This window comes from Gordionus sp. m RMFG-2023, chromosome 2 (genome assembly GCF_954871325.1).
Source record: "Gordionus sp. m RMFG-2023 chromosome 2, tfGorSpeb1-WG-v2, whole genome shotgun sequence".
In the NCBI taxonomy this organism is placed as follows: Eukaryota; Metazoa; Nematomorpha; class Gordioida; order Chordodea; family Parachordodidae; genus Gordionus; species Gordionus sp. m RMFG-2023.
Window position 1 is genome coordinate 26,580,606 of NC_088776.1, and position 12,545 is coordinate 26,593,150.

At 28.1% G+C, this 12,545-nt stretch overlaps 1 protein-coding gene across 1 annotated transcript; it reads left to right on the plus strand.

Moving 5' to 3' along the window:
* The first annotated feature begins 845 nt into the window (after positions 1-845).
* Positions 846-11,855, plus strand: LOC135924602 (collagen alpha-1(XXIII) chain-like). The gene is made up of 11 exons (XM_065459690.1): positions 846-918; positions 1,138-1,295; positions 1,549-1,677; positions 2,858-2,983; positions 3,698-3,823; positions 4,318-4,443; positions 4,678-4,891; positions 5,025-5,188; positions 10,070-10,249; positions 10,640-10,895; positions 10,961-11,855. The coding sequence occupies exons 2-11, from the start codon at positions 1,140-1,142 to the stop codon at positions 11,848-11,850; spliced, it is 2,367 nt and encodes a 788-aa protein (XP_065315762.1). The 5' UTR covers positions 846-918; positions 1,138-1,139; the 3' UTR covers positions 11,851-11,855.
* The last annotated feature ends 690 nt before the right edge of the window (positions 11,856-12,545 follow it).

Sequence of the window (12,545 nt, forward strand, 5' to 3'; positions counted from 1 at the left end):
TCTTCCCATTACTTTCTTTGATCTTTTTCAATTTTTTCTCATTTCAACTCGATTTTTGAGTGCTCTTTTTGATACTTTTTATTTTAACTAAACTTTTTAGCACTATTTTAAAAATTTTTTAAACATTTTAAATAAATATTTTTTTCAATTTTTATTCAAATGTTACTCAAAAATCGAGTTGAAATGAGAAAAAATCGAAAGGTCAAAATATGAGATAAAAGGATAGAAAATGGAACCCAAAAATTGAATAAAATTAAAGATTTAAATGTATAAAAACTTAATTAACATTTTAAAAAATCAAGAAGGTATTTGCGCCATTTTAGGGGGTTCCTGATACATCATTATACATACTTCTTGCGTCATTTTTCCCGGAATCCATGCTTTTCTAACGTTAATACATGAAAAAAAGTAAGGTGGGGGTTCGGATAAGTTTGCCCAATACGGGGAGGGGGTGAATAAAATTATATTGGAATGAGAAATATGGGGAGCAGGAATAAATTTTGGCAAGTTGCCTTCAAATTATTTTCTTTTATGTTAATTTAATTACCATTGATAATTATTTACAGTATTTCAATTTATATAGTTTATATTTTATAAGTAGAGTATTTGAATCCTTTGTCTATCTAAAGTTAATTTTCAAAAAAAGTAAATCGTATCTTAGATAAATTTTTAAAGATACTGTATGTTGTATTATTTTGAAATTTTTACCAAGTATCTTGAATCTTCGTCATAAAATAGTATTTGTATCTATATTTGACTACAATTTTAAAAAATTTGCCTAATTCTAATATTTTTTGTATTTGCGACTGTATTAGGAGGAATTAGGTGAAAGCACTCCCGTAAAATTAAATATAAGAAGAAGATATAAAAGAAGTACTTATGATCGCCCCAAGAGTCTTTATGAATATAGAAAAAAAGGTATATTAATAAATAAAGGTAATTTTTAACATAATATAAACATTGTTATACCTTTGAAGGAACTCTAAAAAGTTACTCTTCTTTAACATCATCAAATTAATTCTCAAAACATATTCAATTAAGTAAAATACTCTTGAGTGGGTAATCTTTTAGAATTGTATTAAAAACTTGTAAAATTATTATGTTAAAATTTAAAGAGAAACAATATTCATTTAAAAGTTATGTGTCCAGTATGCAAAGAAGGTCCCCACGGGCCTAAGGGTCCTGCTGGTAGAGATGGAATTCCGGGCAAAAATGGTTATGACGGTTCACCTGGAAAGCCTGGGAAACAAGGATTAGACGGAAAGCCTGGACCGAGTGGGCAGGATGGAAGACCTGTATGTTTTACATTGTAGAATTAAAGTTAATTTAGAGTTTTGTAAAAATCATTTAGGTGAGTGACTTATTTTTATAGGTATATATTTATTATTTAAGGATTTATGGCAACTTAGAGCTTGTCTATCTAAAAAATGAAAGAACTACGTTTATTTCTCACTAAATGAAACAATATAATACACTAAATTTTTTTTAACCCTTGCTATTATAATAATTATAATTTCTATAAAAATAAAACAATTCAATTATAAAAAGGGTCATCCAGGAGGTCCGGGAGCAGATGGAAGACCAGGTAGGGATGGAAAACCAGGGATACCCGGTTTACCGGGCCTAGACGGGATCACAGGAAAAGATGGAGACCCTGGGAGAGACATTTTAGAACCAGTTTATATGATATAATATAATACGAATTATATCCAATAATATTATTTTGGTTATTAAATAAACCCTGCATTGCATAGCTCGTATTAAATTAACATAAATTTGTCAGTAAAATATTTTATAAGATATTTAGAAGTATAATTATAAAACACAGTATATTCACAACACAAATGTGAAGCCGATTATGAATCATTAACGTTTACATATTTATACACGTTTTAAAATCCATTTTTTCAAAAATCTTTATGTAGCTGAAAAAAATATTTAATTAATAAAGGTTACATTTTTCAAGAATAAATAATATATAATTATCAAATTAGGTCTGCAAGTGGCAAGCTAAAAAAAATTAAATAATGAATGGGAGGCAGGTGAGTTAAAAATATTTTTAAAACAATGAGCGTGGGTTAGGTGAATTGACTAAATGAGCAGAACTGGCTTATATTAAATAAAAATAATGTTTTTTATTTCATATAACCATCAAATAATTTTTAAGCATTGGCGAGTGAGCCAAACAAAATTTTTGTGTCAAAGGACAGGAATCATTTTCTAAAAGAAATGGATGGACGGACAGGGGGGGGGGTAAAAAATCTGTTCATTGTAAACGTCTATATCAAATAAAGGTAGTTAGAATTTATAATAATTTCAAACAAATTAATTCTTATTATTTCTATCTAAATTAAATTTCTACCATAGCTTAAAAAAAGATAACGATAAAATTTTGTTAGGGTAAAAAAAAATATATGGTTTGATGGTATCACTATATTTTTTGATATTGCGTGCAATACAGGGTTAAATACGAAATCATATTTACTGAAATGTGACCCCACTTACCTTCATTAAATGTATATATGACAAAAATGTCTTTATGAAGGTCAAATAGGATAAAAATATTTGACCTTAAAAATGTTATGATCGGAATTTAAAGTATTATCCTTTTAATTGTAGAGCAGACATCATGATGAATATACCATACTTATATGAATGTTAAAAGATGGGTATTAAGCTTTAATATATTAGGTTAATCAAGAAATGATGGTGGGGTGTAGTAATTTCCAATTTATATATTCATTTTATCTCGCTACTACATTTTTTTCTTAAATCTTTGTAGTTTTATATAACTAATTATTGTATAACTTTGAACTTCATTTAGCTTATTGAATTTTATTATGCTAATTATAAATAGGGACCAGAAGGAAAACCTGGAAATCCAGGACAAGATGGTCCAAAAGGTAATTCGGGCTTAGATGGTAAGCCAGGTTCAAAAGGAATAGATGGTAAATCTGGAACTTCGGGAAGTCCAGGATACCAGGTCAATTATCATTATATAAAATCATATTTCGATTGTGGTTTTAATTATTTAAACACCTAATTTATACACTAATTCTATTAATATTAACATCTCAGTTAATCATCAGACTTATCTATACTTATTATTTTTTTTAAATTGGCTTATGTAAACATAATGATTTCTTTATGGCCATTCAAGACTTGGCCAGATAAAACTTACTGTAATTTTATTAAGTGCCTACACATCTATACTAAGGAAGAGTTGTAAGTTCTTTTTTAGAAAATATTTATACAAAATATCAGTAATTTGAATGAGTAGTACTAAAAACAATTTTTAAAGTATTTTCTTATGGATTTCTCAATTGAATATATAAACGGCGAGATATATTTCATGAATATACATATTTGGACCAATTTTACGAGAAATCGGTCAATTGAATGGAATTTTAAAGTCGGGTTGCAAGTCTACGTCTATGGCCATTTATGTTATACTGAAAATTACATATTAGGGCTATATTTTAATAATTTAATTTATAAGTATACACATTAAAATCATTCATCAATCAAGTCAAAATTTCAAAATTGAAATAAATTTAAATTATTAATTTGATGGATGTGATAATTTTTTCTGAATTAATAATTTATTTGCGAATATGAAAATGTTAATTTTTTTATTCTTTTTAGAATACATTTACTTATTTTAATGTTATATCATTTTGTTGTTACAAAATAAAAGGGTTTGCCAGGAAATCCAGGTAAGGACGGTGATCCCGGCCCAGATGGATTACCTGGAAAGGATGGCGATCCAGGAAGAGACGGAGACTCGGGTAAGGATGGCATACCGGGAAAACCGGGTCCAAAAGTAATTATACAAAATTCTGGTAAATAATGATTGTTTTTCTGAAGTTTCTTAAACTATCTAAATTAATTTAAAAACAAAATAGAGACCATATCCGTAATAACCACCTCACTGAGTGCCCAATTTTATGGAAATTTTATTATTTAAAAAAATCACATAAGATCTTTTGTTTATTGCGAAACAACAACATATTTAAGGGGAATCTTTTTTTAAAATTAATCTAATTTTTGAAAAAATAACTGACATGTAAAAATGTCAGGAGGACAAAATGTTATTGAATTATAAAAATATAAAAAATTAAAGATTGTCCAAGGACATTCTATTTCTAGCACCATTAACTTCACCATAAGGTTTCAAAAAATGAGATAATAGGGTTATTTAATAAATAAACTAAAAATGTTATATTTTTAGCCAATGAATATTTTCCAAATTTAAGTATGGCAACATTTTTTATTTTAACACTATTCTTGCTATTATTTAACCGAAATAATTTTAAGGGTCCCCCAGGACTAATTGGAATTGACGGAAAAATAGGGCCCCCGGGTGATCCAGGAAAGGATGGTTTACTCGGTAGAAATGGTGAACCTGGCAAAGATGGGCGTCCCGGTGAAACTGGAAATCCTGTATAATATGATTTGCAATCTAATAATATTCTGTTTTATATCGTAATTCTCTAACTATAAAGAAATTCCAGATGTGTGAGAGAGACAACTTTTTTACTTTAATATTATTAATGATCAAGTTAAATATATTGAATAATCTATTCCATTATATTAGATTATCTGGAATCTTTCATATGTTTATTTATTTTTACCAATATTAAATTTATCAATAAACATTAAACTTTTATAATTAAGGGCCAAGTTGGCGATTCAGGTAAAACGGTAAATGGAAGGGATGGTATTCCAGGTAAAGATGGTCTACCAGGACGGGACGGAATACCAGGTAGAGAAGGAGAGCCAGCACCACCTGGAGAAAATGGAGATAGAGGTCCGGCAGGCAGAGATGGATCTGAGGGTTCCCCCGGCAAAAATGGGCTAGATGGATTACCCGGAAGGGATGGACACCCAGGTATCAGTTTATAATGATATATTAATTTGTAAATTTACTAATATTAACACAGAGATGTTATACATTAATTTATAAGTAATCCCCTCTAGATTAACTAATTCAAAATATTTTTTTGTTGTGGGTCACAAAATAGGCAAAGATGGTTTTTCAATTCGATATCCGGGTCCACCTGGAATTCCTGGTCCACCCGGTAAAGATGGATCAAATGGTAACCATGGCGAACCTGGTCTAGATGGCTTGCCCGGCAAAGATGGTAAACCTGGCAAAGAGGGAGAAACTGGACCTCCTGGAGAGCAGGTGAGTTATTAAATAATATAATCATAAAGGGGGTTATTTATTTATATTTGAGCGTTTGATAAGGTAAACCTAGGTTTTGAAAATCGAAATGAAATAAAAAAACTTGTTGTTTATATTTTAATTTTACAATTTTATATAAGATATTGGTAACAAAAACATTTTAACCCAGTTTGGATAAAATTTGGATACTTTTCTGTGAAATTCCAATTTGGTATAGGTTAGGATATAATAAGAAAACATCAATTAGCTGGGAAATATAGACTCAGGCATCAAATAAAGATATGCTTTAAAATCACTCGTTCGATATGAAAAATGTTCGAAATCTGGAAATATTAGATTCGTTATTTAAAATGTCTGTTATTTTATATATTTTTTAAATGATCGCTAATAATAGCGTCATGTTTGACCATCTAACATTTCTTCAATTTTGGAGTTAATTTTAATTGTACGTTATTTATTAGAGATTCAAAAACATGTGGTATACCACGGTTAGCCTTAAGAAATCTATTATTTTGATGGACATTTTATATATTAAGAATAAAATCATATTGGAGTTTATAAGAAATATTTATTAAAAATATTCTTAATATTTAGATATGTAGGCCAATGAGGGTTCTTTCTCAAAATTCTATAGTCAGAATCAGAACTAAAATATAATAGTTTGAGATTCAATTTTTAAATTGAAATAATCTATTTACCTAATATAAGTTCTTAGTTTTAAGTGTGAGATTTTAAATTGGCGGATGATCCGAGAGTATTAGGCGAAAGTCATTTTTAATGTTTTTTTATTACATCAAACAAAGCTTTTTGAAAACTTTATATTTCTTAAAATGATACAAGCAATATTAGAAGTTTTTAATGTTGAAATTCAAAGTTTTTGATTACTCTTTCAAAAATGATAGTTTCGATATGTTTTGGAAAGAAGTTAATTTAAAGGCAAAGGAATTAAATTTAGAGATAGATAGGCGCATTTTAAGGTGACAGGAAAAAAAATACTCTATTAAAATTCGGTAAGAATTTATTATCATACCATCATTTTGGGTCAGTTACTGAATATACAGACAAATTTATTATCAACTTAGATTATACAATAGCAAGTATAAAAAATCGTTTCAACAAACCAGTAATAGATCATTTAAATACAAAGCAATTTACTATCCAAAATCTTGATGGAAATTATGTTTCAGTATTCTATGGAGCTGATTTTGAAATGATTCCTCTAATTTCATATAGAGGTATGTTTCTGCACTACTCAGTTGGAAGAATGTACATTAAACTCTTTAAAGGACGTTATAACCATATTAAATGAGCAGCGTAAGAAAGAAATTATTTCGATTTTTTAGAGCATATAAAATTTATTAAAATACTAATAACAATCCCTACAAGTTATTGTTCTGCGGAAAAATCGCATTCAGGACTAACACGTGTTAAATCTTATTTACTTTTTACGATGAAACCACACCGACTAAATATGCTAATAAAAAAGCAAAAGAACTTGATTTAAAGGTGATAATGATTATTATAAATGAAAATGAAATAAGAAGAATCAGATTTTACCTTAAAAAAATATTAACATATATTATATTATATCATTCGCAAAATAAAAATTAAAAAAACTTTAATGGAAAAAGGTAAGATTTTCTATACTAAATTAAAATTACAAGTTTTTTTAAATATTTTTTTCCAATTAATTAAAAATTTAAAAAAAATTTCAAACCCCTTAAACATTCTTATAAGTCGCCACTATGATATTTTTTATTTTATTGAATAATTTTAAGAATTTAGGAAATATCTGAAATCAATTTCTGCATTTCCTAAATATTATAGAAAAGATGTGAACATTTACTTTTAGCTAAGTGTCTCAAATATTAACCTTAATTTTCCAAATGGTGTTTTTGAACTGGGATTATCAAATTTGCTGTATTCTGTTAAAAATTTACAAAAGACAAAAATTTTTAAACTCAACATGCCCTTTAAGATTTTTATAAACTTTCGGCCCAGCCCGTAAAAATAATGGACCGCGAAAGGCAAATTTCTAATTTATAAGACCTGATAGTATGACAACTATACCTTGGGCCATCGGTAAATCACTAATATGGGATTTCGCATGTGTCTCATCATTCCCTTCAAACATAAATTTCAATTTAATAACACTGGAAGAAATTAAAAAGACAAACAAATACAAAATTTTAAAAAACTTCATATTCACTCCAGTAGTGACCTCTAATTCGCCTTCAACATTTATGTTTTTAAAAAATCTGGGTAATAAAATACGACTTTTCACAAATGAATCCAGAGAATTTCTTTTTATTCGACAAAAAATTAAAATAGAAATTTTTAGACACAATTAGGGTTCCTTTTTGGGGACTCAATTATATAATTTTATTTTTAATTATATAATTATAAATTTAGAAATTATATTTTTTTAACTAGGTTTTATGTAAAAAAGAAATTTAATAAAATATTTTAATTGTAAAAAAAAAGAAAAAGTAATCAACTCATAATTCAGGAATTTTACATAAAAAAATTAATGAAAATTAAATGTCTGCCTGGAAAGGGGGTAGACGCATCGTCGACATGGGTGCTTTCCCTCTAGAATATAGCGTCCTTGTGGAATAAGACTCGTCTTAGTATACCTTGGAATACGTACCGTTTAGATATAGAGTCATAAGAATGAACCTGTCCTTGAAAAAGATAGAAAAGACGGAATGATTATTTTTATTATTTATAAAAAGATTAATATAAAAAGATATTCATTTTTTTTAATGTACCTACCCCTTGAATATATTATATATATTTATTTATAATATCTTTGCGCATCTTATATATAGTCAGGAGAGTAAATCACCTGCTTCTTTGAACCATATATTTACAATCATAATAATCAATATACAATCCAATAAGTATATTAATTGAAGACCAAATCATAATTATATCAGAGATCCACGAATACGCATCGGTGTCAAACGGTATTGATATTGGATATATTTTATTATTTTGAAGATACCAGTTTATTCAACTCTCTAAAGGTTAGTGTTCTAAATTTTCGATATAATTTTGCACAAAAAAAATTATATTATTTAATATTATTAAATATTTTTATATTGTAAAAATACTTAATTTTTTAGACCATTTTTATTTTTTATTTAATATAATAATGTTTCTAAAAAAATTTATTATAAAAGATATTCTCCGTCTGATTTGGTTCCTTTAAAAAAAACTAACCTCGAAAAGAAAATAAGAAATTGTATATGTTTTTTCAATAATTTTTGTATAAGTGCCAGATATCGGTGGTATCGGCCGGATACCCGGCAGTATTGAAGTAACGACATCAGTATTCGCTAAGAACCATTATATTTCTAGATTCTATTTATTCATTACATTAAAATTCGGGAAATCTTTAGTATCTAATCAAAGGAAAATCGGCATATTAAGTTAAAATCTAATTATTTATTTATTTAAAAAATACCTTGCCACTATTGGAACTATCAATTTTATTATATCTGCTTCTTCATTCTCTCTTTGCTAGCTGATTAATGCACCACCATTCCTCTACAATATATAAACCTTTGCTCAACAGTAAACGCTAATTTATTCTACTAAGTGTCGTGGTGTTTGGAATAGTTATTCCCAGGGATGCGAACCGGGCAAAATTTTTTAAAAAAATAGATGGGTTCGGTTCGGGTTTGGTTCAGGGAAATTTTTTAAACCCGGGTTTAATTCCGGGTTCAGCTCGGCTTTAAGAATATTTTAATTGATAAAAAAATCTATATTTAAATCATAATTGAAAAACTAGACATAGATTTGATACAAAAGATAAATTTTTTATTTTATTTATAGGCAAAATATAGTTAAAAATACAAAGCATAGTCATGTATCAATTTTAAAAATTTTATTTAGACAAATTTCTTTAAATTAACAATATACAATATAATAATTTTTACTTTTACTTGTTCACTTTCATTTTCCTCTAATTAATAATCTTTGAGAATAAGTTAAAAATTAAAAATAAATGGCGTAAATGAATTTAATTGTTTAAAATTTATTAACACTTTATAATAGGAATCTTTGGGAATAAAAAATTTTAAAATGGCGTTAAGTTGTTTAAAATTTATTAACACTTCACGACAATATTAAAATCTCAATTAAATTATTAATATTTTTATTTACAATTATACAAATATCTTATATGATTTTAAACAATACACTTGAACCGGGTTGAAAACCCGCAAATAAAATTCCCAGGTTCGGTTCGGGGTTTTGAAAATTTTATAAACGGGGTTCAGGTTCGGTTCGGGACCAGATTTTTTTTCAAAAACCCGGGGTTTCTTCTTTGGGTTCGATTCGAATCCCTGATTTTTCCAGTTATCATAACATGGAATTTTAATGGGAAGATGAAAATCGATAGAATTATAGAAATAGGAGAAAAAACAGGTGATCACAGCACTATGGATCAGTCATTATTATTCAATCAAAATAGTTTTAATTCTGAATGGATGCCTGTCATCACCCAATTGAAAATGTATACTTTGGAATCCTCAGATTTAAATGTTAAAATTTGGTCAATAATAATATAAGACAAATTCTGATAATACGAAACTATCATTTAAAGGAAATATTATGACGTAAAATAAAATATTATTAAAAATTTATAATCTTACAAAATGACAAGGGACGGTGCATTCAGAACTAAAAATGGGAGACCATATGGGAAGGGCATATAACCTTCTCTATCTACATTGTCATATATTCTTAGCTTGTAAATAACAAATTTGGCACACTATTTTAAAATTCATTTTTTTATGGAATAGGAGAACTAAAAATTATATTTATTTTTATAAACTTGGCATTTAAATATTTTTTAAAATAAAATCTAAACAGGGCTTACAAGGATTTAGAGGATCAGTGGGCAGAAATGGTAAACCTGGAAGAATCGGTAATACAGGTCCGTCTGGAGATAAAGGCTCTAAAGGACCAGAAGGACCTAAAGGTATACCAGGTAAAGATGGTGTGCCTGGAACCGATGGCAGGTCTGGGGATAGGGGACCTCAAGGAGATGCGGTTTTTAATTTTAATATATAATGTTTAAAAAATAGAGATTTTTCAATAAAATATTTATTTCTATAAAAAAAAATTAAGAGGTTGTATATAAGAATTACTATTTATGTGCAAAATTTAAAAGAAAAAAATGGAATTCTCTATCAGAAACATATCATTTACAATTTTAATATGGCTATTTTAAAGAGGTAATTATATATTAAAATTTTTCAATCATAAAAGCATATTGATAGAGGGCTAAAATTTGAATATCTTTTTTCGATTATTTTTTGACGAAATCGTGTTGAATAGAATAGATTTTGCTTGATTTGAAGTGAAATACCAAATATTATATATTAAAATTATAATATATAGGCAACCTATCGTAAATAAATCTTTTAACAACTTTTCTAGGGAACTGATGGCACCCCAGGTATTGATGGGAAATCAGGTGAGAAAGGATTAATGGGAATTCCAGGAAAATTAGGCCACAGGGGAGCCCCTGGAAAAGATGGTGACAATGGTAAATCTGGAAATCCTGGTAGGCCTGGGAAGAATGACAAATGTGATTGCAGCATTCCTGAAATTAGCGGAGATGGCTCTACAACGTATGTTAGATACGGTCGCTCAGAGTGTCCTTCTAATACTGGTGCGGAGTTGATTTATACAGGTATTTGATTCACCTTTTTGGAATATTTATTAGAATATATTAATTAACATTATTAATTGCAACAGGTTATGTTGCAAGCGGTCATTTCTTTTACACGGGTAGTGGTGGAGATTATCTATGTTTGCCAAAGGAAATGCAGTACAATAAATATAGCGATGAATTTGATTCAAAATCAAAAATTTGTGGATCCATTTTTAAATTTGGTAGAGGAGAAAATCATCCATTCCGAATTAATTGGCAAGCTGATGCTCTTCACCAGACAACGATATCGTCTTCCAATTCAAATAGTAATAAGATGCCGTCAAACGACGATATTGAAATGACAACAACTGGAATCAAAGTTAAAAAATCAACAAAAAAAGAAAAAAAAATAATTTCTAAAGAAATCAAAGACTCAGACGATACATCTATCCTAGAAGTTAGATCTCTGAAAGATAAAGACAAAATAGAGAGGACTATTAGAGAACCTAGCTTATTAGATTTGGTTAAGGATCTGATTGACCCTGATTTACAACCTTCAACATTTAAAACGAATCCAAACTCTTCAAAACAAGCAGAAAGAAGCGCTGCAGATTATCAAACTTATGAAATACCATCATCCCAACCTCAACCACCATATCATGAAAAGATTCCAGGTGACCCCTTATCCGGGCTTACAGCGTTATGTTCTGTGTGCTACATTGCTACTAGAAACACAAATATAATGATTCCTGGGGACTCTCGATGTCCAGAGGGTTGGACCCGTGAATATTATGGATACCTTATGGCTGCTAATTATAAACAAGCCCGTACAGCTTACATATGTATGGATGAAGAACCCGAGGGAGAGTATATCCCTGATAATACTAAAGTTGGCGGATCTACTTTATATTTGGTGGAAAGTCAATGCGGAAATTTGCCTTGCAGAAAATATCCAAATGGATATGAAATGCCTTGCGCTGTATGCACTCGTTAATGTAATCATTTATTTAACCATCAGTAGCATTATTTTATTTTCACATTATTTTTAATTTTATATTATATAGTTATGTATTTTTATCAAACAAAAAATTATATAAAATATTCGTATATATCAATCAAATAATAATATTATAACAATCTAATAAAAATTAATGAGGAAATCCCACAAAATTTTCAAAAATTAGAAAATTTCATTTTTATCTATTCTGTTATTTCGATTTCATTTTCACGATTTTATCAAAGCAAAAAAATATATTGAAAATACCAATGTTATCACAATAATGAATTGAGCATAAATGTTAATTTTGGTAAAAATTAAAGTATAATGATAAAATTTCATCAAATTAATGAATCAATTTTGCCAATAGGTTGCCTTTGCCATATGTTGCATAATGCAACTAAAAAAGGTAAAATATTTTAATGTTTGATGATATAGAATTAATAACTATAAAGTGGTGCAAATATATTCAACAGATTAGAGCTTAAAAATTACAGATATTTATGACATTGAATGGACAGATGTTGTAAAGTGTGTGCCTATGAGATACTTGTCACTTTTTCATGCGACTAATTAGCTATCAATCTCATTTTATTAACTTATAATACATACAAATTAAAAATATTTTATTCTAATAGCTCATCTAATCCAGTACTATAAATGTCTACTAACAATTCGAGGTTTAGGGTTCA